The 23,154-nt window shown below is 41.4% G+C and overlaps 1 protein-coding gene across 1 annotated transcript in view; it reads left to right on the top strand.

Moving 5' to 3' along the window:
* Window positions 1-23,154, top strand: part of LOC105046510 (insulin-degrading enzyme-like 1, peroxisomal) — a 50,024-nt gene that overhangs the window by 11,549 nt on the left and 15,321 nt on the right. Inside the window, exons 4-7 of the mRNA XM_073259880.1 lie at window positions 11,627-11,730; window positions 16,486-16,588; window positions 16,773-16,868; window positions 16,963-17,152. Coding sequence (XP_073115981.1) covers window positions 11,627-11,730; window positions 16,486-16,588; window positions 16,773-16,868; window positions 16,963-17,152 — 493 coding nt within the window. The remainder of the gene's footprint in view (window positions 1-11,626; window positions 11,731-16,485; window positions 16,589-16,772; window positions 16,869-16,962; window positions 17,153-23,154) is intronic.

The raw sequence follows: 23,154 nt of genomic DNA, 5'->3' as shown, positions 1-23,154 counted from the left end.
AGAAATAGAGAGAGAGGAGGAAGAAAGAAAAAGAGGGAGGGGAAGAAGCCGGCGGGGCCGTCGGACGGCCTCCGATTGGCCGTCGTGGCTGTCGGAGGGTGCAGTCCACGCGTCCGGCGTCGTGGGCGTGAAACAGGGGTGTCGTCTTTGTTTTGCGAGTTTTATTAAAAAATATAGTTTTAAGTGAAGCTGGCAAATAGTTTGCCGACTTCACGATTTTTGTTTTTTTTAAAAAAAATCTCTTAAGTCGACAATTGGGTTGCCGACTTCATGAGTTTAAAATCAAAAAAAAAAAGAAAAATCGAAACAGACGATCGTTTGCTTCAAAAAAGAAGAAGGGGGCGAAGCCGCGGAGGGGCGGTCGAGGGCTCCGCCCGCTCGACCACCCTCAGGCCGTCGGCGTCGGCTCGCTGGCCACCGAGGGCCTCGTGATGGAGGTGCCATCCGTTCGGTAGGTCCCTCCTCCCGAGCGCTCTTTCTCTTTCTCACTCTCTTGAAAGTCCTATTGGGCGATACGGAGCTCGGAAGCCCTCCGACGATCGCAGCCGGCCACCACCGGCCTCCGACGGCTCCCATCTCCCTCCCTCTCCTCTTTTTCTTTCTCACTTTTTCTTTTTTCTTTCATACCATCGGTGTACCGAATTTATCGATCGAATCGTGTCGGTTTTTCGCCGGTCCGATACGATACGGAGTGTACCGATCGGTTCGGCACGGTATGGCAAACCTTGCTCATTATAATCACCACCTGTCAGAAGAATATCATCCACATACATAGCAAGAACAATCAATCCTAAGAACGTTTGCTTTACAAAAATTGAGTGATCAGACTTGCTGCAATGAAATTCAATTTTACCAACTACTTGGCAAAATTTGTCAAACCAGGTCCTTGGACTCTGCTTGAGGTCATAGATAGTTTTCTTTAGCTTGCAAACTTTTTTCTTCTGAGCAACATACCCCGAAGGTTGCTCTATATAAACAATCTCAGACAAATCTCCATAAAAAATGCATTTCGTACGTCCATCTGATGTATTGTTCAGCCTTGATTAATTGCAATGGAGAAGAGAATTCGGATTGAGTTGAGACGAGCAATCGGAGAAAGTCTCAAAATAGTCAACACCATAGATTTGGGTGTATCCTTTAGCGACAAGACGAGCTTTGAAACCAAGATTTTCCATACCGGTACGGTATGGTATGGCTCCGTACCGTACCGAATCGAGACAAACTGATGAAGGAACCTGAAGCCGAACCAGAAGAAGAAAAAGAGAGAGAAATAGAGAGAAAGGGAGGAAGAAAGAAAAAGAGGGAGGGAAAGGAGCCGGTGGGGCCGCCAGACGGCCTTCGGTTAGCCACCGTGGCCGTCGGAGGGCGCAGTCCACGTGTGCGGTGCCGCAGGCGTGAAACAAGGGCGACGTTCTTATTTCACAAAATTTTTCTTAAAAATCAGGTTTTAAGTGAAGTTGGACATTTTTTTTTTTAAATCCTGAAGTTGGCAACTGGGTTGCTGACTAAATGAGTTTAAAATCAAAAAAAAATTAAAAACAGGCCGTTGCCCGCTCGACCACCCTTAGGCCGTCAGCTTCGGCTCGTCGGTCATCGAGGATCTCGCGACGAAGTCGTCGTTCGTTCGGTATGTCGTCCCCCTCGATCGAGCTCTCTCTCTTTCTTGCTCTTTTAAGTGCCCTATCGAGCAATAACGGGGCTCAAAAGCCCTCCAGTGGCCGCAATGAGCCACCGCCGGCCTCCGATAGCTCCCGTCTCCCTCCCTCTCCTCTCTCTTTCTTTCTTACTTTCCCTTTCTTTCCCTCTTGGTACCGTTGGTATACCATTTGGACTGGCTGAACCGTGCCGGTTCTCCGTCGGTCCGGTACGGTACAGGATATACCGGTTGGTTTGGCATGGTCCAAAAAATCCTGCTTAAAATGCTCCACAGTGCCATCAGGTTGGTACTTAACCATAAAGATCCATCGACATGCAACAGGATGAACACCGGATGGTGGTGATACTAACTCCCAAGTGCCACGACTTACTAGAGCAGCCATCTTTGCATCCATAGTTTGTCTCCATCTGGGATCAGATTGAGCCTCTTGGTAGGTCTTGAGAATATCTATGGAAAACAGAGATCCAACAAAAGATCTAAAAGAAGGTAGAAGATAATCAAAAGTCATGGAGGTAGATATTGGATGCAAAGTATAAGATCGTTTACCCTTTCATAACACAATGGGCAAATCTGAATCTGAGAGATGGTTAGCAGGAATCTCAGATGGAGATGACATAGTCGGTGGTGGTAAAGATGGAGGAGCTCTTTTCCTGCGACGATTGTAAACTTGCAAAGGTGAAGAAGTAGAAGTACTAGAAGGTGGAGCTATGGGAGTATTAGGAGGAGCAATAGGTGGCAGAGGAACACCAGACGACTCGAAAGAGATGGGAAAGAATGGAGTGGTCTCAAAGAATGAGACATCAATAGAGACAAAATATCATCTAGAAAGAGGGTCATAACATCGGTATCCTTTCTGAGTACGAGAATATCTCAGAAAGATACAACGAACAGATCGAGGAGACTTGTCTCTGCCAGGTCCAAAGAGATGAACGAAACACAATCATCCAAACACTCGTGGGGTGAGTGAGAAGGGATTTGCAGAGGGATAGAGAATGGAAAATGGAGATTTTCATTCAATATACTTGATGAAGCTCTATTTATAAGATAACATGCTATAAGAACAGCATCACCCCAGTAAGATTTAGATACCTGCATATGAAACATAAGAGTCCGCACCATATCTAAAAGATGTCTGTATTTTCTTTCAGCAACTCCATTCTGCTGTGAGATGTAAGGATACGAGGTTTGATGTATTATACCATGAGACTCACAAAAATCTGAAAAACTGGACTGCATGTATTCAAAGGCATTATCAGTGCGAAAAACTTTAATAGATGTAGAAAATTGAGTTTTTATTTTATGATAAAAGTTTTAAAATATAGAAAAGACTTCAGACCGACACTTGAAGAGATACAATCAGGTCATCCTAGTGTGGTCATCGACAAAAATCACATAATATCTAAAACCTAATCGAGTCAGGATAGCACTCAGACCCCAAATATTCGAATGGATTAGCATAAAGGGAGAAGAACAACGCTTACTAACAGAAGAAGGACAGGATACTCTGTGATGCTTTCTTAACTGGCAAGCTTTACATTCAAGACTAGCCAAAAACTTAGGGAGAAGACGAAGATTCTTTAAGACTTATGTAAATGGATGACCAAGATGACAGTGCCACTGATAAGGTAAAATGGAAGATGACAACATCGCACAAGCAGGAGATGAAGTATTAGCAAGGAAGTAAACTCCATCCACCTTAACATTGCCACCAATCGTCTTCCTCGTGCTGAGATCCTGAAAGAGAATGAGAAGAGTAAAACGTAACTGAACAGTTTAAGGATTTAACGAGGCATTCAATAGATAACAAATTCAAATGATATTTAGGAGCATATAGGACATCTATAAGAATGAGAGTAGGAAAAATCCTTATAGTACTACATCCAAGAATAGGAACTGAAGTGCCATCCGCAATAGTGATGGATAGCACATGAGACAATAGAGTGTACGTAGAAAAAAGATCTCTGTTCTTGTGATATGAAAAGAACCATCTGAATCTAATAATCAAGACATACCAAAAGTGACTGTAGTAGCCATCCCAAGAGTAGGATGCAATTGATAGAGTTGAAGATGTGGAGGCACTGGTGGACTGGAGAAATCGCTCGTAGTTAGTTCGTAAACCAGAATCAAGTCATCAGCGGTAAGAGAGGCACCAACGTCAGATGAAGCTATAGAGGATGCAACACTAGCAAGACGAGAGGTAGGAGGCTTCCCGAATTTTTGCCACAGCAGGATGATTTGAGCGTCCTCAATGTGGATATAGTGGGAAAGAGTTACGTCCATGACCTCCACGACTCCCTTGGTTGCTATGAGTACCAACAGCAAGAGCAGTATTCTTCATAGATGGAGAAGATGTAGGCTGCAACTTAGTAACATGTAGAACTCGACTTATAGCGTTGCTCAAGATGGGAATGCTATCATCAGCCATGAGCTGAGCTTAAACAAATCCCACATCTCTTTTGCGATGGACAGAAGCATCATAGTATTAGCAATATGAGGCTCTAGGCTGTTTAACATCCATGTGAGAACAGCATAATCAACCTCTTGCCATTTGCAGAATTCTACTAAATCAGCACTATCAACTGATTCTTTGTCAAGATGATAGAGCTTCCCGTGGGATCCCACCATGTAGCGGAATGCCTGAGACCAAAAAAAGATAATTGGCACTATTAAATTTGACACTGGTACCAAGAGGGGTGGTTCTCAGGTCATTCGAGGAAGAAGCCATAAAGAACATTTAGAGGATCTGCCAAAAGGGAGAGGATGTAGAAGAATGCAATGCTCAAAAGGATCTCCGATTACTGTTACAAAAGAGAGAATAGTCCGCAGCATTGATGAATCTCAAGAAGAAAGGCTGATGCAGAGTCTACGAGATCTGGTGATGATAGAGAAGTGATGGGACATCGATCCTGGATGCATGATAATCATCACTGAACAAAAATTAGAGAGGACAGCAACGGCAGCAGTAGAAGGGAAAATGATGGCAGCCGTAAGGAGAGAAGATGGCTGCGGAAGATTTAGATGGTGTAGGGGGCGACATCTAGGGAGAATGGCAATATTGCCAAGAATGATGTTGAAGGCGTGGGTACGTCAGATGAGGACGACATGGACGAGGGCGAAGACATGAGGTCGATCGATGTTGAGGCGGCCTCACCCTCTTCCTTGCATGGATGATTGTAGCTCGGTGCTCCTAAGGTGATCTGCTTCTTTGTCGACGACTAGAAAGAACTTGACGACGTGGGAGAGATGGGAGATGGCGAGATGGAAGGCTATGGAGGAGGCGACGGCTTTGATTAGGAATAGGGTTAGGCTCTGATACCATGATCAATGGAAAAAAGAGAAAGGAATTATTATTTTTTTTTCTTTTATCCTCTCAAAGGGCCTTTATAGGCAACTAGGTACAATGTACTTAGACACATACTGGATACAATGTATTTGGACACATACAAAATATGGTGAGATTTTAATATATGGTTATAACCAAATATGATTATAACTATACTAAAAATATAACTACATACTATATTTCTTCTCTAACAATTATTACAGAAATTGAGGCTAATCTTCAGGCTATAGCTAATTATAGGGCCCACTGTTGATGGATTTTCTTTAGGATTCTAGTTTTATTGGCCTATTATTTGTAGTGATGTTTGTAAAGCTATCCACCACTTTTCTTCTGCAAATAGCATGCCTAGAGTGTGGAGGTTCACTTTTATGGTTCTTACTAGGCCTAATGTAGAACGGCACACCATCTAGAGTAGATCAAATGTGCCGGCCTAGGATCAAGAGTAATTACCAAATAAATTAAGCAAAAATCGTGGAAGCAAAAATTTCGTAGAGTATTAAATTACTCAAAAAAAGGGACTAAAATAATGAGTTTTGCTCCTACTCTCAAAGATGCTTTTTCTCATAAAAATGAATTCTTTCCTACTCTTTACATTACTCTCTCTCCATCTTTATAAAACTACAATTTCCCCCACTACAAGCCAAAAACATCTCAATCTCCCACTAAAAGACAAGAATATTAATATCCCACTTCAACTAAAAAATGAAGTCAAATATATTGAGTCTGAGCTCAATCTAAGTTAACATGGACTTGAATCCTAAAGTCATTAGAATTGATGACCAACGAAATAAATTCTAATAAGATTAGGACTTGGCAATGAATCTTAACACTTTTTCTTATTGTATAGTCCATACTGACAATGTGGAACTTGTCGATGCCATAATATGCTACAGTAGTTATTGTCATTATTTATGCTTTAACAGGCTAATAGGTATATGTAACAACTTATAAAACCAATAATTGAATAGCAGAACTCTTTTATTGGCTTGAATTATAATTTCTTCATCAGTTCGTCCCCTTCGATGTGTATGCCGAAATTGACGATGTCCTCCAATACTTCTTTTCAGCAATACCTCCATGCACATGGTGCTGAGATTCCGTCGAGCATCTAACTTACACCATTGAATATCAAGTTGCTAGTTACCATCGATGCTCTTCAAAACATCGACCATTACCTGTAAATAAGTAAAAAAACAATAATAAAACTTTAACCATATCGACAAGCCTCCACTTGAGCAGTTCCACATATCTGCATATATAGCATCTTTTAACCATTGAAAATTTGTAAGTAGCTTCAAAATTAACTTGCGCCACTAATAACCTTGTCAAATACCAAGGTATAATATGAATCATCTAGCCCAAGCATATTTTCTTGCTGCTTAATCTGTGAAATTATTTCAAAACTAGTCAGCTCTTCATCCTCATGGCTGACTAAATCTCTATAAGAAATATCTGCATCAAGATTTGCGGACTCGATATTGAAATCTGTGCTGGTCAATCGACGGTATGGGTCTATACTGGACCGGACTAGACTAGCACGAACTGACACAGCGGAAAAGAAGCAAATCAGAAGAATGAAAGAGAGAGAGAGAGGGGAGGGGGAGGGAGGGAAGGGAGAAGGGGAGGGAGGGATAGTGCGGCCGGAGGAGACACCATTGGTGGCCACAGGTGGGTTGCTGGCACTCTTGGAGGGCTGCCAAGACTTCTTCATCTACCGATCCTCTATCGAGAGAGAGAGAGAGAGAGATAAAGAGAGGGGGAAGAGAAAGAAAAGGAGGGAGGGAAAGCCGCTGTGGCCGTCGGACGGTGCAATCGCAGCCTCTGGTGCCATGAGTGTGAAATACGGATAATCACTTCTGTTTTATGGAATTTTTTTTATAAAAATCGTGATTACAGTGAAGCCGACAATGGGTTTGCCGGCTTCACTTAATTGAAGTAGATTTGCTTGCTTTACTGTTTTTAGGTCTTTTTAAAAAATTCTCAAACAGTGAAGCTGGTAAATCCATTGTCTGTTTCACTATTCATCTTTATTTTAAAAAAAAATGATGAGTGCACAGGGGCAATCGCCCCTATTCTATGGCCGCGGCTCCGTCCGCGTGTTTTCCGCAGTCCAGGGGCCACAACGGCCATCCGACGCCCTTCGATAGTTTCTCCGTCAGTCGCTTCTCTCTCCAGTACGGTCGTTCCTCTTTCTCTCTCTCGCTCGATAAAATGTCCTATCGGACGAGCCGAGCCACGGCTCAGCAGCCCTTTGATGGTCTCAGCGGGCCACCATCGGCCTCCGGTGGCGTCGTGCCATCTCTACCTTCCCTCCTCTCTCTCTTCCTCTCTTTCCCTTTCTTTCCCTCTCCCTCTTCCAGTGTGCCGTTTTTCTCGATCAAACCATTCCGATTTGTCGTCGGGACGGCTTGGAACATCCTGAGCCATTCGATTCGAGATGGTTGATGTTCCATGATCCGCATCTTGGATAGCTTCTACATGAGACTCTTCTGTATGATTTGACTCAGCATATATCTCTATGATCGGATCAACTGTAGCATCCTTTGACTCTTCTTGAGCAATTTTAGAATCAATGGATTCTTTAGTCACGATCTCTTCTGGACTTACAGTATCCATCTAATCAAGCTCTTTTTGCTCCAGATCTTCTGGACTTGATTGACTTTTGAGCTAATCAACTTTGTCATACCGTAGAATTTCTTCTAAACTCGATCTAGTCTCTAACTAATCAAACTCCTCCCACTTTGAATCTTCATCTTTAAACCAATTTTGCTCTTCTTTTCGAATTCTAGGGAAGCCTGGAGGCTGGAACTAAAAGCCACTCTTCAGGTAACTTTTGTTTTGAGTTGTCTCACCTTGCTGGAACTTGAGTAGATAGCTTCAAGAATGTCCATGCTTTTTTCGATACCTTTACATCCGAAATATGGAGTAACTGAAGCTTAGATAACCCATATCACTTTCTTAGGTCTCAGATTTCACTTCTTCTCACAACCTCATTGTTGAGAATATTTGATGGCACATCTCTGGCCCACAAATCTTGTCTTATCAAATAAAGTTTGATAATAGATTTCCAAATTGGATAACAGGTATTGTTCAACTTATGGATACAAGTGGTAGTGGCAAAAATAGTCATGTTGATGTTGGTGAAGTTGACCATCACGATTTGAATATCAAATCAAAATAGAGTCCACAGAGGTGCGCATATGCAAAATTTATTATTAAAAGTTCTAGAACCACGTCAAATTATTGCTTTTAAACCACCAACAATCAAGTCATTACAAAAACTCTCCGGATAAATCTGATGGAAACCATACATCACTTGACTACCCTCAAACCTTGCTATGATACCATATAGAGCTATAAATGCATGGACCACCAATATCAAAACCTATAGCTTTGATATTATGTAGAACCACCAAGATACTATATAGAATGGTATGCTTCTCGAAGTAGATCAAATGTGCTCACCTAGGATCTAGAACAAACATCAAATAAATTAAGCAAAAATAGTGGAAGGAAAAATTTTGGACAGCAAAATAAATTACTCAAAAGAAAAGGACTAAAACAATGAGTTTGGCTCCCACTCTCAAAGATGGTTTTTTTACCTCAAAGAATTCTCTCCTACTCTTTACAAAACCACAATATCTTTCCCACTATAAGACAAAAACGTTACTATCTCCCACTAAAAGATAAAAACATTAATCTCCACTTAAACTAAAAAACAGACTTAAATATATTTAGTCTATGGCTCAATCTAACCTATTATGTACCCGAATCCTAAAGTTATTAGAACTAATGACCAACTAAACGAATTCTAATATGGTCATGATGTGGTAATAAATCTCAACACCTAACCCCTTGGTGCCATCACAATTTTGGCCCATAAGTCAATATAATACATTATACAAACTCATTGCAAAGATGTTGTCCTCTAGATTGAGGAAGGTTGTGAACTTGTCGATCTCAACAGAGCAAGATGCTTTTCATGGTAGAAGGAGCATCTTTGATAACATATTATTGGCTCGGGAAGTTATGCACAACCTTCACTAAGCATAACCCTCAAATGTGTTAATGGTCATTAAGCTTGATATGGAATGGGCATGTGATGGAGCTGCTTGGAACTACTTGGAGGCTGTTCTACGAAATATCAACTTTCCAAACATATGGATTTAATGGTTCATGAGATGTGTTAGGGAACCCTCGTTTTCTGTCCTTATCAATGGTACCGTAACTTACCTCATGTCTTCAATGGGACTTCGGCATGGATGTTCCCTGTCCTTTTATCTCTTCATTTTTTGCTTGAAGTTTCTCTCTAGATCACTAAACATGGCTATGAAAGCAGGGTCGTGGGGCTTTAGATTGAGCATTATATGCCTTGCCTTCAATTAATTATTATTCACTGACGACTGCCTCTTGATCTTTAAAGCTATGCATAGTGATGGTAGCACTTTACTGATGGACTATTGTTCACAATCGGAAGAATGGGTTAATCTTCATAAATCTATTGTTGTTTTCAGTGTAAAAACCTCCCTGTTATTGCTAGTGAGCTCACTTTTGTCGTAGGGATTTGCAGAACTGATGATTTGGGGCATTGCCTCCACATTCTTCTCATGGAGGAGGTGATGTTCTGAGCTAGGATGATGGCTATATGACTAGGGTTAAAGTGCAGGAGCTGCATAGAGTTCAATGCAGCAGTTCCGTAATCATGATGTCTAGGTATCATGGGTTTTGGAAAATTAAATGCCACTATAGAGGCCAATGCTTTACATGGAAATTGGCTTGGGGAGAATTCCATCAAAGCAATTTCTTCATCATAGAGGAATGGTTTCACCATTATGCACCTAGTGTCCAGGAGAAGATGAATCTATCAATCATATGATCCTCTCCTATCCCTGGATATCTCATTTATGGAGTTTGGTCAAAGCAACCCTTGCTTCATCATATTCCCTCCTGAGATGACACATGCGACTTGCTTCTTTGCCTAACTCATCCCAAGAAATCATTAAAATTAAATCCTTATTGGCTTATATTCTCTAGCAACTCTAGAAGCATGGAAGGAAGAGGTCATTCAAACTATTATCAGTCTCCCACAGTGGATTCATCATGTTGCTAAATCAATGCACTTTAAATTCTGGAACTCCATGCAAGTCTCCATCCAAGTTCAACCCTCTTATCGACCCAAACATTGAGGCACTTCTTCACATGCACCCATGCCGAACACTCAAAATTCCATCCATCCATTGAATAGCCCTCATTTATGTTATCTCAAGATAAACTTTGATGGATCCGTTCAAAAATTTACTGCCAAAGTGGGCTATCTTATTCGAGATCACTGTGGCAGAGCTCTTCTGGCCAGGATTGTTCCTTTGACTACTTCCTTGGTCATCGTCGCCAAACTCACTGCTGCATGGTTGGGCCCCCAACCCGCAATCCACCAACTCATGGCTACATCAATTTGGTTGGAGATTTGGCTGCAATCATTCCGTGGATCAATGGAGAAACCAGTTATTCCTCTGTGCTCTGCATTCTGTTTCTTCCTCTCTCACTTCAATGCCTTCGACATTTGGCGTGAAGGGAACAGATAGCAACTTTTCTTGCCAACTTGGACAACCACTTATCATCTGCTGTTTCTTGGATTCATGGCTTTCCACACCCTTTCTATTGTTATTGCTGATGCTTGTTCCACTGTCTTTATACATCCATAGCTTGTGTTTCCCCTCTAATTACCAAAAAAAAACAACCAAGATGTTCCCTAATCAGGGATCAATGGCTACTAGCACAAGGCATGCCAACCAAACAAAAAAATTTGACAGTAGCAAAAATTTAATCAAAAAAATGGAGAAAAGGGAGCAGCGACCTAATGCTACTATTGTTACGGGCATGGTCTGCGGTACCGCCATTGTACCCCTCGATATGGGGTGTACCATACCTTATCGAGAGGAAACTGGTACAAAACTCAACTTTGAGTCGGCACAAGCCCTGTGCTATCCTGAACCGAGGTGGACCAACGTGCGGATTGAACTGTACTGAAGTGTATCGACCTGTATTGAGGTGTACTGAGATAAAAATTGAGAAAAATAATTCGATAGTTATTTTGGTATAGGGTGCATACCGTACCAATAAGGGGCCAATACGGTAATTGGTACTGAGATTGCGGACCTTGGTTACTGGCTTAGAATGTTATGTGCTTGCCTCCGTGGATTGGTATTGGCTGGCAATTAAAGCCTTGTCCTTCATTGTTATTATTATACCTCTTCTAGGTTCCTCTTTAAACATAAAGCATTAGAATTTGTCCTAGCCAAAGCCGTCTGACTTTGTTGACTGTTGTTGGTCTTCTTTTGATTCAGTCACTCTGATTTTATAGATTGCTTGGTGACCTTTTGCCAATAACATATTTTTTTATGCAACCAAAACTTATAGTTTTTGCACACCATTCCATGATATGTTGTAATTGAATAGTTGATATTACTGTTTGTTATCTATTCAAATTTCTAACTTGTAATTTTAATCTTTGGTGACTCATTTTCTTATTTTATTTTGACACATGATTAAAATGTTTATCTACTAGTCCTGTTGACCACAATATGGATCAGGTTTTTGTTTAGCTGATTCACAAATTATCATGTCAGATATTTCCACCAGAAGATTGGCTAGTTGCATCATCATTGCCATCGAAATTTGTTCCAAGTACAATTCAGAAGGTTTTGGATGAGCTGAGCTCAAAAAATGTCAGGTAAGCCACCATACGTATATTACTTTGCGCATATTTTAGTAGGTCTTGGTATGTACAAAGGCATTTAGTTCAATGAATTTGACATTTGAGTACTGAAATAGAGGATGATCTATCTTACATGTGGATTTTATATATTTTCTAATTAACTATTCCCTAGTCAATACTGTTCCTACAGATGTGGGCTGTTTCTAATTATATAATTAAATTCTATATAAATATTTTTGGAATTAGCAAAATAAATTAACCTATCAATATAAGTATTATGAGTGTCATGGCTTATTCTAAGTGTATATTTGTACTTTTCATCTGAATAATCAGCTTCTTGCATTCTTGCAGCATCTAAAAACTTGATTCGCATCCTACATGATGTTAGAACTTTGAGATGATCATTCCACAACCACTTCATGAATTTTGAGTGATGCAAAAAAAAAAAGGAAAGCAATATTTTTGGAAATCATGATACTTGAATTAGAGCATTAGGTCATGCTTGTAACCAAGGTTTTACATCCTGCAGGATGGGGAGGCGTTCCGGCCATCCCATCCCCTTCCTGTGAGAAATGTGATCTAGATGGGTTCAAGACTCCGAAAACCATCCACACAGGAGAGAAGAAAAAAGATGAAAGAAGGAAAGGAAGAAAAGATGAAAAAAGGAAAAACTAAAAGGAAAGAAGAAGAAAAATGAGAAAAAAAAAGAAGGGAGAAGAAAAAGAAAATGAAAGAAAGGAAGGTAGAAGAAAAGAAAAAAAAGGAAGAAAAGAAAAAAGAAAAAAAAGAAAGAAAGAAAGGAAAGAAGAAGGAGAGAAAGACAGATATCTACGGGGATGCATGACCGAGACTGTAGTTGGGCCAAGATAGGATAGTAGGGCATCCCGTTCTATGAAAAAATCGGGGCACTTTTGTCTAATAGGATTTAAAACCTTGCTTGTAATCAAAGATTAAGGTGTCAACTAGCACGTGTCGTACAACAAGGCATTTTCAGACACCTCTCAGTACTAAAATTGGATTGAACCTGGTACTGCTCAATGCCAAGCCATTAGTTGTGTAAACACTTTTCTTTTTCCATTTTCGCATCCTAAGCAGTGGAGGGGACAATTGGAGCTGAAGCTTGAAGCCGAGTGGATTACATTAGAATAAAAAACTGTATTTTCAGAGCTTGGAAACCATAATTTGCAGTGAAAATGTGTCTTATAATTGTGTTTGACTTCAAAATTGTCACTTTTTGTCTTTTATATGTTGACATGCATAGACACACATTTAACTGATTAAGGATTAAGGTAGATGACTGTATTAAAATAACTTCTTAATGCATTAAATAAGACCCACCTGGCAGCTGTGCAATGTGCAATCCACTTGTCTTCAAACTTCGCCTTGCCAATGGTCATGCTAGCTGTGCCATATTGGAGTCACACATGCCATGCTGGTTGGTTACCAACATCCATATAGGAATTGGCTTTTAAAATCTTGCTTGTGACTAGTCATTATGCTGAAATTTTAAGGGTTTTCTTTTCTTTTGAGATCAAACTTTAAGTTAATTTATAGAATCTGGAATTTCGGCCTCATGGGATTCCTTCAGTACCATAGGATTTCAGCTTGTCAAAACAACAGGATCTTTTTTCTACCATCTGAATGCTAAGATTGTCTTGACATCTAGATATTTGAAGATCTTTTTGGAGCATAAGTGATTTGTGCAGCATCGTGAATCTATTGCCTTTTCTTTTTAGTTTACTTTGTTTGGTTAACGTTAAGAGATGAAAATAATTAGGTTAGGGGTGCAACCTTCTGGACCTTCTTTTCTGTTTAATCTTGCGCTCTTGTTACAAATCTGTCTGAACTCTAAAGAAGCAGAAGTTGACAGGCCAACTACTCAATTATTGACAGATCATTTTCTAATTCCAAACAAGCATGCAGTCCTACTTTACTTCCTTGAGATTATCCTATTATTTTAACTTGTTTCTTCTTTGAGTTAATTTCTCTAATTTCTCAAGATGCTCCTCTGTCTCTCTCTCTCTCTCTCTCTTTCTCTTTCTCTAGTTTAATGCTAAGTAGCAGGGGTAGAAATCTTCTGCATACCAGTTCTGCGTGGTTGGTGAGCTGGTGATATAGGGGCAGGCATGCACCAGGTGAACTGAACCTATATTGCTTCATATTGAGGCCCATGGAGGCATACCACCCCCCATCAAGGTTTACAAACCCTGTACGACTTGTAACTCTTCATTTATAAAACATGAAAGAAGGAAAAAAACTTTTTCTGCTCAATTGCACGTAGGTCTATTGAGGCATTCTGTCCCATATCAATGATCATGCCTTACCAGCCTGCCATTGATACAGTATTGATCCTCAACATTCGAGTTTTGTCCAAATAGAAAGAATACCCTATGGTTCAGAATCTTGTTTTGTCCAAATAGAAAGAATACCCTATGGTTCAGAATCATTTTACAATCTTTGCCTGGACTCACTTCCTAGTTGCTTTCTTATCTCTTTTTTTCTAAGAATTTCCATTCTTTGCTTCTACACCTGAATTTGCTGCAACACTTGCTTATGATTTCAGGTAAATAAGGCTGTCCTTTCTGTGGAATCTTACACTTATGTAATGCCTTCCTAATACTTCTGCACTTTTTTAGTTTTTTCATGGTCACATTGTTATTAGAATGAATCTAAGTTCAATGAGAAAAAAAATTTCAGTGTTTTATCGTATGTTAGATATATATGTTGCAAATATCAGATTTTCGACACAAGGTGCCATACTTTTTTCAGAATCTCACTTCCCCATATACTCCTATTCCCTACACTATGCATTTCCTTAAGATCATAATAACCAAATTAATAATTTAATATTATAGTAAAATGTATTAGTATGGATATTTATATATGTATTATGTATATGTGCTTCCTAGGCACTTCCATAGTCTATGCTTTCTAGCTCCTGCCTTTAGTCTACTCTCCATTGCAATAGGAATACAATATTGACCAGGTTAATTGAACATGTTCATAGTACACTAATACTTTTCATGGAGTTTCACTTAAAGCTTTATTCCTTGATTTCTATATTTTGCGGTATCCTAGTTGGTTTTTATCCGTTGGTGGGTAGTCTTGCTTACCTAGAGCCCTTTGCCTGTCTAATGTATGGTTAGTGCTATACGCTTTTGTTTTTGCTTGATTTATGCATTTTATCTTCTACTTCTTTAATTCCTCAGAGGCGCAATTACTTGGTCTATCCTCTTCGTTGAAGTTTTATCTGTTTTTTGACTTTGTTCATGCAATTGGTCCAACCTATCAATGTTTAACTTACATTAGCCGTGCCGTTCCAAACCACACGGTTCGGGGTGTACGAGCCAAATCGTGAGGGAACCGAAACAATTCTCCTTTTCTATTCGGTACAGAGGCCCTAGCTCAATTAACCCCTCCCCTCGGGCTCAATCCCCTCACTTGGATGACTTAAACACCCCATCAGCTTGGTCCCTCCTCATCTTGATGCCCCCACCTCGCAATTGTGAAGGACCCCCCTTGTCTCCTGCTTGCTATTGATGCCCTATGATTGCTTGGAGCGTTTGATCCGCCCCTCCATCCGTTGATGCCCCCCACCCTCCTGTGCGGCGTTGTTGGCAATATCCCTCTTCCCTCCTTTTCTTTCTCTCTCTCTCTCTCTCTCTCTCACACACACACACACACACACTCAGGTTAGGGTTTCCCTTGCTCTCCCCATTCCTCTCCCTCTCCCCCCTCCTTCCTCTCTCTCGCTCCCTCCCTCTCCCTCTATCTCTTCCTCTCTCCCCTCCCTCTCCCCTCTCCCGACATCTTTGTTTTGGAAAAGGAGAGAATGTTTTGAATTGTTTTTTTTATTTTTAAATTTTGAACTAAAGTCGGCAAACCATATGCCGATTTCGATTAAAAATTTGAAAATGAAGAAAAGAGGTCCAAAATGGTACAAAATGGCACAATATTGGTATCATGCCGCGCTCTGTACCACTGGTACAGGTTCTAATACCAATATGACCAACCTTGGTTTAATTGATTTGGTTTCTTTTCTATACACTCATTCTTGTAGACTAGCAAGAAGTAATATGTGGCCAGTCTCTTGAATTAGGTTGACTAAAGTCTGATAACTGCTCTGGCATGGCTTTTAGATTTTAACATTTTATCATCAAGTTGTACATCATATTTATGCTTTACAACCTCAAAATGATTGTTAGATAACCAACAATTAGTTTCTTGTAGATGGACAAAGCATCTAGCAGCCAATATTCATGAACTTTTTGATGCATCTAACTTTATTAGTTACTGCTTTGCTATAACCAGTATGCCACGTGGCTCTTGCAACTTGCAATTCACTATAGAAAATATTACCATTTTTTTGTGGGTATTTGTTTTGAAAATTGTTATTCCATGACTTGTTCATAGTCTTTAAGTGGGACCAGAGGAGAATGTGACATGTTAGAGATATACAGATGAATTTTTATCATGTTCTGTGTGGTTGCTTCATTTTATGCACATGAACCATGCAATAGACTTTTGTATCTATCGGATCCAAATAACTATTTTGTCAGGTCATGATGTAGTATTATTTCATGTATTGGGCTATTGACACCAATGATGGATTTTTTGCACCGTTGCAGTTTTCAGTCATTTGTTCCAGCAACTACAACTATTGAAGTCCATATTTTGCTTTGTACTTGCTGTTCTTCTTTCCATTGTTACCTCTTATTTTCAAGACATTATCCCTTTTATTTGATGAAAAGAAATTGGTCCTCTTTTCAGAATATTCTGGGAGTCTAAAAAATTTGAAGGATGTACGGACTCAGTTGAACCATGGTATGGAACCCCATATTCTATTGAAAAAGTCACTGCCTCCACAATCCAGGTATATTATCAAACTTATATTTACTTATTCTTTTAGGGATACACTGTTTGGACATCATAATTGATAACATGTTTTTGTTTTGCTCATGAGATACTATTGTTTGTTTTCTAAGCATTGCACACTCTTCAATTAGCTTCGCTATCCGCAATAGTTAATCATTTTCTGAATGCTTTATGTTTTGTAGCAATGGATAGAAAATGCTCCTGATAAGAATCTACATCTTCCAAAGCCTAATATATTCATTCCAACTGATTTGTCACTTAAACATATCCAGGAGAAGGTGACTTCTTGATGGCTCAAATTATTTTTTTTATACTGTTTTTTCCTCTATAATCTAATTCCAGATGTATGCAATGTTGCGATCTTTTAAACAGGTTAAATTTCCATGTCTCTTAAGAAAATCGTCATTTTCAAGATTGTGGTACAAACCTGATACTATGTTCTTCACTCCTAAAGCTTACGTCAGAATAGATTTCAACTGCCCCCAGTCAAATTACTCACCTGAAGCAGAGACTCTCACTGATATCTTCACAAGGTTATTAATGGATTATTTGAATGAATTTGGTAAGCTATTACTTTTTTTTATTCCACACAAGAATATCAACACTTTCATGCTTAGACTCTATTAATCTTCTGTACAAGCTATACTTTGATAGCACCATGAAATGTTCTGAAGGATCAGTTGGTCATTCTTTATTAGTTAAGGGTTTTTGGTATTGTTCATGCCATCAAAGGCAATATTTTAGTAGTTTAACTGAGTGAAGCTGTTTGGGAGCTTCATCTATTCAGATGCTTTACACTGAAGAAAGATGGTTGAAAGGATCAGAATGTTGGGGATGCTAAAGGTTGAGGGAGATGAATGGCAGGCAGCTAGAGGTTTATATTGCAGAATGGCCATTGCAGCATGCAAAGCCACCATGAGACATGTTCTGTTATCTAGTTGGTTCTTACGCTAACTGTATCTAACCACAGTGATTAGTAAGTACTAACATTGTGGCTGGACCAGTATTCTACAGCATGTGTCAATACAAAGTACAAACTATTGCAGTCAATAATTACAGAGAAAAGAACCTACCTAATTGATTTCATTATATTTTATGATGTCCAATCCACTTGATTTCTTCATCAAATCATTTCCATGACAAATCTACACAAAGAATGGTTCAATAGGCTTTGTTAGATGCAGAGGCCACACTGAATTGCATATTTAAACCAGAAACACTTGATTTTCTTGATTCCTTTTGTTTTTCAAGTATTTTACTCTGATAACAATAGAAAAATGAAAATTCACTTATAAATCTTCTTACTATGTTAAACAATCACATATCTGTTAACTCTTTAACAGATCCATGCTTCAACTATTGGACTGATGAAGACCAAACTGAATCAAATGGAAGAATGTTGTTTTCTCAAATTTTTTGTTAGATTTTGATGAATCAACAATAAAAATTGACCTAGACCTGTTCCAGTTCTTTCAGATATTAAGTTCATAAACAAATCTTGATTTTCTCTTGAGAACATGTTGTGAATTATGTTTTATGTAGTAAGTTGCTGTTATTGCAAAAAGCTTTTGTCATCAAGATAATCATATTCCATCAAACTATCTGGGATCATGTCTGCAGATGGGTCTAACTATTTTGACAAGCTAAGCAACCATTTTGTAAGAAAAATTTTTAGGTTTCTGCGAATTGATTGCCTGAAAGTGCATAAATGAAAATCAACTCTAGAGCTATTCAGTTATTTATTTATTTATTTATTTTGGAGCATAACTTTGGAAGTCAGGGTTTTTAAGGGTTTTGTCACCCAAAATCAACGACATTGTGATTGTTGAGATACCCTAGGAGTTGAGAGGTATCCAAGTTTATAATGTCAGAAGATGAAGGAAGATGAGGGAGGAAAAGAGATTAGTTGACAAATCCAAATTTGAGGAAACAAGAATAGGACAGTGACAATCCCATAGAGGAAATGGCTTGTCTGAATTGAGTTCAATAATGATGATCCAACTCAAAAGAAGAAGAATATAATGATGCTATATAATGATGATCTGAGTTGGCTCATAGGAAAGAAAAATAAAATCATGGTTTGAGGTGCCTGTAAATGTAACTATATCAATAGCAAGCGGCCTGCATAGCGCAAAAGGGTATGAGAACAGTGCATGCTGTGAAAACCTTATTGACAAATTGCTGATGTAGCTATCATATAGGGAGCGTCCACATTGGATAGCAAGACTGGCAGTGAAGTTCCATGTGCAGCAATGCGCATATGTGCCGGATACTTTGAGGGCATGATAAATTGAAGGAAGCTCAAAGGATCCAAATGTCTCAGACTATGAGAATGATAACTTAGCAAGGATACTTGAACTACCTTCAATTATGAATCTAAAATCTTCATGACTAAGATAAAGAGTCTGCTTATGAATGAGCAGGTAATGTGCTCAAGAATGTGTCTCCAAGAATTAACATTAAAATATGCTGCAATACACTATGCGATTCTGATGTGAATCCATGTATAAATAATTCTAAGTGGGTCACTCAACTTGTGAAGGCAACTCCAATCGACTAAAGGTTGGTCTAATCTTGAGAAAATAGAGCATTAGTGGTGCTACCTATAGGGCTAGCTGAAGTTCACAAGGTAAAGCTCAGTAGGTTTAAAAAGTTCTAGAAGAAATGAATATTTAATGAAACATAATCTCATAAGGCATGGATTTAAGTGAAGCCTATGTGGTGGATTGTGTAAAGGCAAGGATCAGCTTACAAGATCCCACTGATCAAAATAATGGACAACTGCTCACTGTGGCAGTGGGTATGCTTAGCCAGGCTAGAACAGACTAGAGTGAAGATATTATGCTTAGGTTGTGTTGGTGCAGAATTCCGTCGAAGTCGGAGAAGCTGAAGCTGAGATGACCGCGGCCGCCGTCGGGACCTGTAAAGAAAGTCTAAACCGGAGTTGGGGGTGCTCCGGCAAGATCCTCCGACGTTCAAGTCAGTACTCTGCTTCAACAGAAATGGAGTGCTCGAGCGAAAATTTTGGCAGAGTTTCGAGATAGAGTTACCAGCTTAGAGAAGAACGTATCTGGGGGGTCCTTATTTATAGACGGAGGGTGTAACTGACCGACAGCGACGTCTGTAACCGTCTGGTAGTAGACCACTCAGAGCCGTGTGGAGTTTGTTACGGAGAGTAGTGGCGTCAGGGGTTGTTCAGGACCACGTGGAGCTAGCTGCGGAGAGTGAAGTGGTGTCCGTTGTCGGGACTTGCCAGAGAGAGGTGGGGCTGCATGGAATCCGTTGCAGCGAGTGGAGCGGGATGGCGGCTTTTGTCGTGGCTTGTCAGAGAGTGGTGGAACCGCGTGGAATCCGTTGCAGCGAGTGGAGTAAGGTAGTGGTCCTTGTTGTGGCTTGCCAGAGAGTTTGGATCCGTCGGCTGAAGCTCGGCTGGGATGCCTGATGGAGCAGAATGGCTCTTTACATCGTCGTTCTAGGAGAGGCTCGGATGTTCCGAGGTCACTGACGAATCTATTGTTGTCGGACGCTTCGGGTGTTGACGTTTCAGACGGGAGTCACCTGCTGTAGGAGCTCGGACAGAGATTTTTGTTGACGAAGTCCGGAGAAGTCTGTCTGGAATTTATCTGATGTGGAAGCTCATCTGAAGATCGTCCGTCGGGGAAGTCCGGTTTTATGGGGAGCCTGGTAGGAGGTCGGTTGGCGATGGACTTCGGATAGCGCTGGGGAGGCTCGGCAGACATCGGAGGCGATCGGCTATCGCAGGGACCCAGTTGCTGGAGCTCGTCCGGAATCCATCCGCTGGAGAAGTTCGGACAGACTTCGGTTCTCGCGAGAGGTCGAAAAGGGGCCGCTTATTGTAGGAGCTCGGGCGAGGACCAGTTGTCGTGGAAGCTCGGAGTAGTGTCCCGCTGTAGAAGCTCGTCCAGGGCCCACTCGCTACGGGGTAGCTCGATTGAAGTCTACCTGTAGTAGAAATTCGGAAGAAATTTGTTTATAGTAGAGGCTTGAGTCGGAATTTGCTTACAGTCGACGTCTGGGATAGACAGTCCGCTGTAGGAGTTTGGAGTAGACCGTTCGTAGTAGAAGTTCGGCTCTCGCAGGAGCTCGATCGGGATTCGGAAGGCGGTCGACCGTCGTAGAAACTTGGAAGGAGTCTGGTTACTGTAGAAATCTCGTTGTCGGGGAAGCTCGGATGCTGACGAAGCCCGAAAGAAGTTCGGAGTAGGGTCGTCTGTGGCCGAAAGAAGTCCAGGAGAGACTCGGGGAATGGTTGGCTGCTGTAGGAGGTCGACTGTCAGTGAGGCCCAGAGGGCTTTTGGGGCGGCCCGATGGGTGAACGCAGAAGTCCAGACGGTCGAGGGAGTTCGGAGAGGCGCCACATACAAGGTCGGGAGCCGGAAGAGCCCCGAAGGATCGGTCTTTTACAAACTTCGGTCGGAGGGGTATTTTATACCCAACACCAGTCCTACTTCCGAGTTCGGGTTTCGAATGAAGTACAGAGAAATTCTCACGGTCGAAATTGCTCTCCTCGATTTTTGTACTCGGCGGTTGTCAGATATTTTGACGTTCGGCACGTTGGTACTGGAACCTTTTCGGAAAAGGTTTCTTTTTTTGGAATTTCAGTTGGAGCGTAGTCCCAGGTACGGTGCCATAATGGTTTTACTAATTGTTGGCCACCTCTAGCCGCTTGCCACGGTGAGTGGGCCACGCGGCGGTCACGGACTGGTCTGAGGAGTCTTGCAGTCATTATTGCACCGGCTCTCATTGCTTATTTAAACCTGCCTCCCCCCTTTGGGGATCTCACTTTGTACGGGAGCTTCTTCAGTCTTTCCTTCCTGGCTTTAGGTGTCCGTCGAGTCGTCCTCATCTCTATACCCTTGCATCCCTCAGACCAGCTTGGGTTAGCCTCAAAGCCTTCTCTACTTCCGCGGCCCCGTTTGTAGACTGCGTTGGTCTTCCTTCGTTGCAGATATGGGCGGGATGCGGCTCTGATGTTAGCCCAGAGCCTGAAAGCCCACGAGCGGGAAGACGCTGCAACTTTCGGGTTGGCGAAGAAGGTGAGGGTAGAAGAGACAGATCTGGCCGTGTTTCGCCTTGATGGCCCAGAGCCCGCACTTATGTCACATCTTCGACCGCGAGGGCTTCCCGGTGCGCGTCATCGTGAGGGAAAATCTGACCTCAGGAAGAAGGTCATGCCCGCCGTCGCTGTGAGGGGGAACCTGACCTCAGAAAGGTCATGCCCGCCATCATCGTGAGGCAGCGGAAACCATGGCGCGGCAAAGACGGCGTCTGCATGTACTTCGAAGATAATGCTGGAGTAATTGCTGATCCGAAAGGGGGACTGGAAGAAGAAGTCAAGTACTTGAAGTAATTCTCGACGATGGCTGGAACCGAGAGTTCGAAGTCTGATGAAGCCGAGCTTCCTTAGAGCTATTTGTTTTTTTTTTTTTTAAGGCTTTGTAACATGCACTTTGCCAATGGAATGAGAAGAGAATTTTTCGTTACCTCATCCCCCCTCTTTTTTGGGCCTTCAAGGCTTTGTAATGTATACTTCACCAATGAAATGAAAATGAAATTGTTTATTACCTCGCCCATTCTGGTATTAACCGGTTATTTACCAGACTTCTTTTGTTTTTCGTTGTGTTCGATGCCGACGCTGTTTGGGGTTTCCCAGTCATTGCAGTGTCGATTTGTCCTTTAGTTTATGACCGTAGGTCCTTTCGAGGTCATTTGAGTTTGACGCTTTCTCCCGGTGCTCGAGCTTGGGGGTCCGAACTTCTCGTTACCTTGAAGAGGTCGATTTATCCTCGGCCCATGTCAGGTTCCCTCTTAGCGACTGGGACGAAGTTCCTTATGTCTTTGATGTAGTTTGTTTTTATTTGTCGCAGTAGTTCGTCGGCCTTTCTCTTTCATCTTCCCTTTTCCCTTTCGTGTTCGAGTGAGGGTTTTCCCCTGCTCTTAACGGGGTCGTGAAAGCGTAGAGGTGTCGTTGAGGAAGCTTTCCTCCTTATCGATCAACCAAGTCTTTGTTTGTGTCAGGACGAGGTCTTCCCCTTGTTCTCGACAGTCGGATTCAGCTCGTGTTAGGACGAGGTTCTCCTCCTGTTCCTAACAAGGCTGTGGGGGCACATCAGGGCCGTTATGAGGGCCTCTCCCCCCATCCGATCTTTTAGAAAATCGAGCCTTCGACTTTGCTCATGTTAGGACGAGGTTCTCCTTTTGTTCCTAACAAAGCTGTGGGGGCACATAAGGGCCGTTGTAAGGACTTCTCTCCCCATCCGATCTTTTAAGAAATCGGACCTTCGATTTGCTTATGTTAGGACGAGGTTCTCCTCCTGTTCCTAACAAGGCTGTTGGGGCACATCAGGACCGTTGTAAGGGCCTCTCCCCCATCCGGTCTTTTAGGAAATCGGACCTTCGATTTTGCTCATGTTAGGACGAGGTTCTCCTCCTGTTCCTAACAAGGCTGTGGGGGTACATCAGGGCCGTTGTGAGGGCCTCTCCCCCCATCCGATCTTTTAGGAAATCGGACCTTCGACTTTGCTCATGTTAGAATGAGATTCT

Source organism: Elaeis guineensis, chromosome 6 (assembly GCF_000442705.2).
Source record: "Elaeis guineensis isolate ETL-2024a chromosome 6, EG11, whole genome shotgun sequence".
In the NCBI taxonomy this organism is placed as follows: Eukaryota; Viridiplantae; Streptophyta; class Magnoliopsida; order Arecales; family Arecaceae; genus Elaeis; species Elaeis guineensis.
Note: the sequence above shows the minus strand (reverse complement) of the source record. Positions and strands in the feature narration are given on the sequence as shown.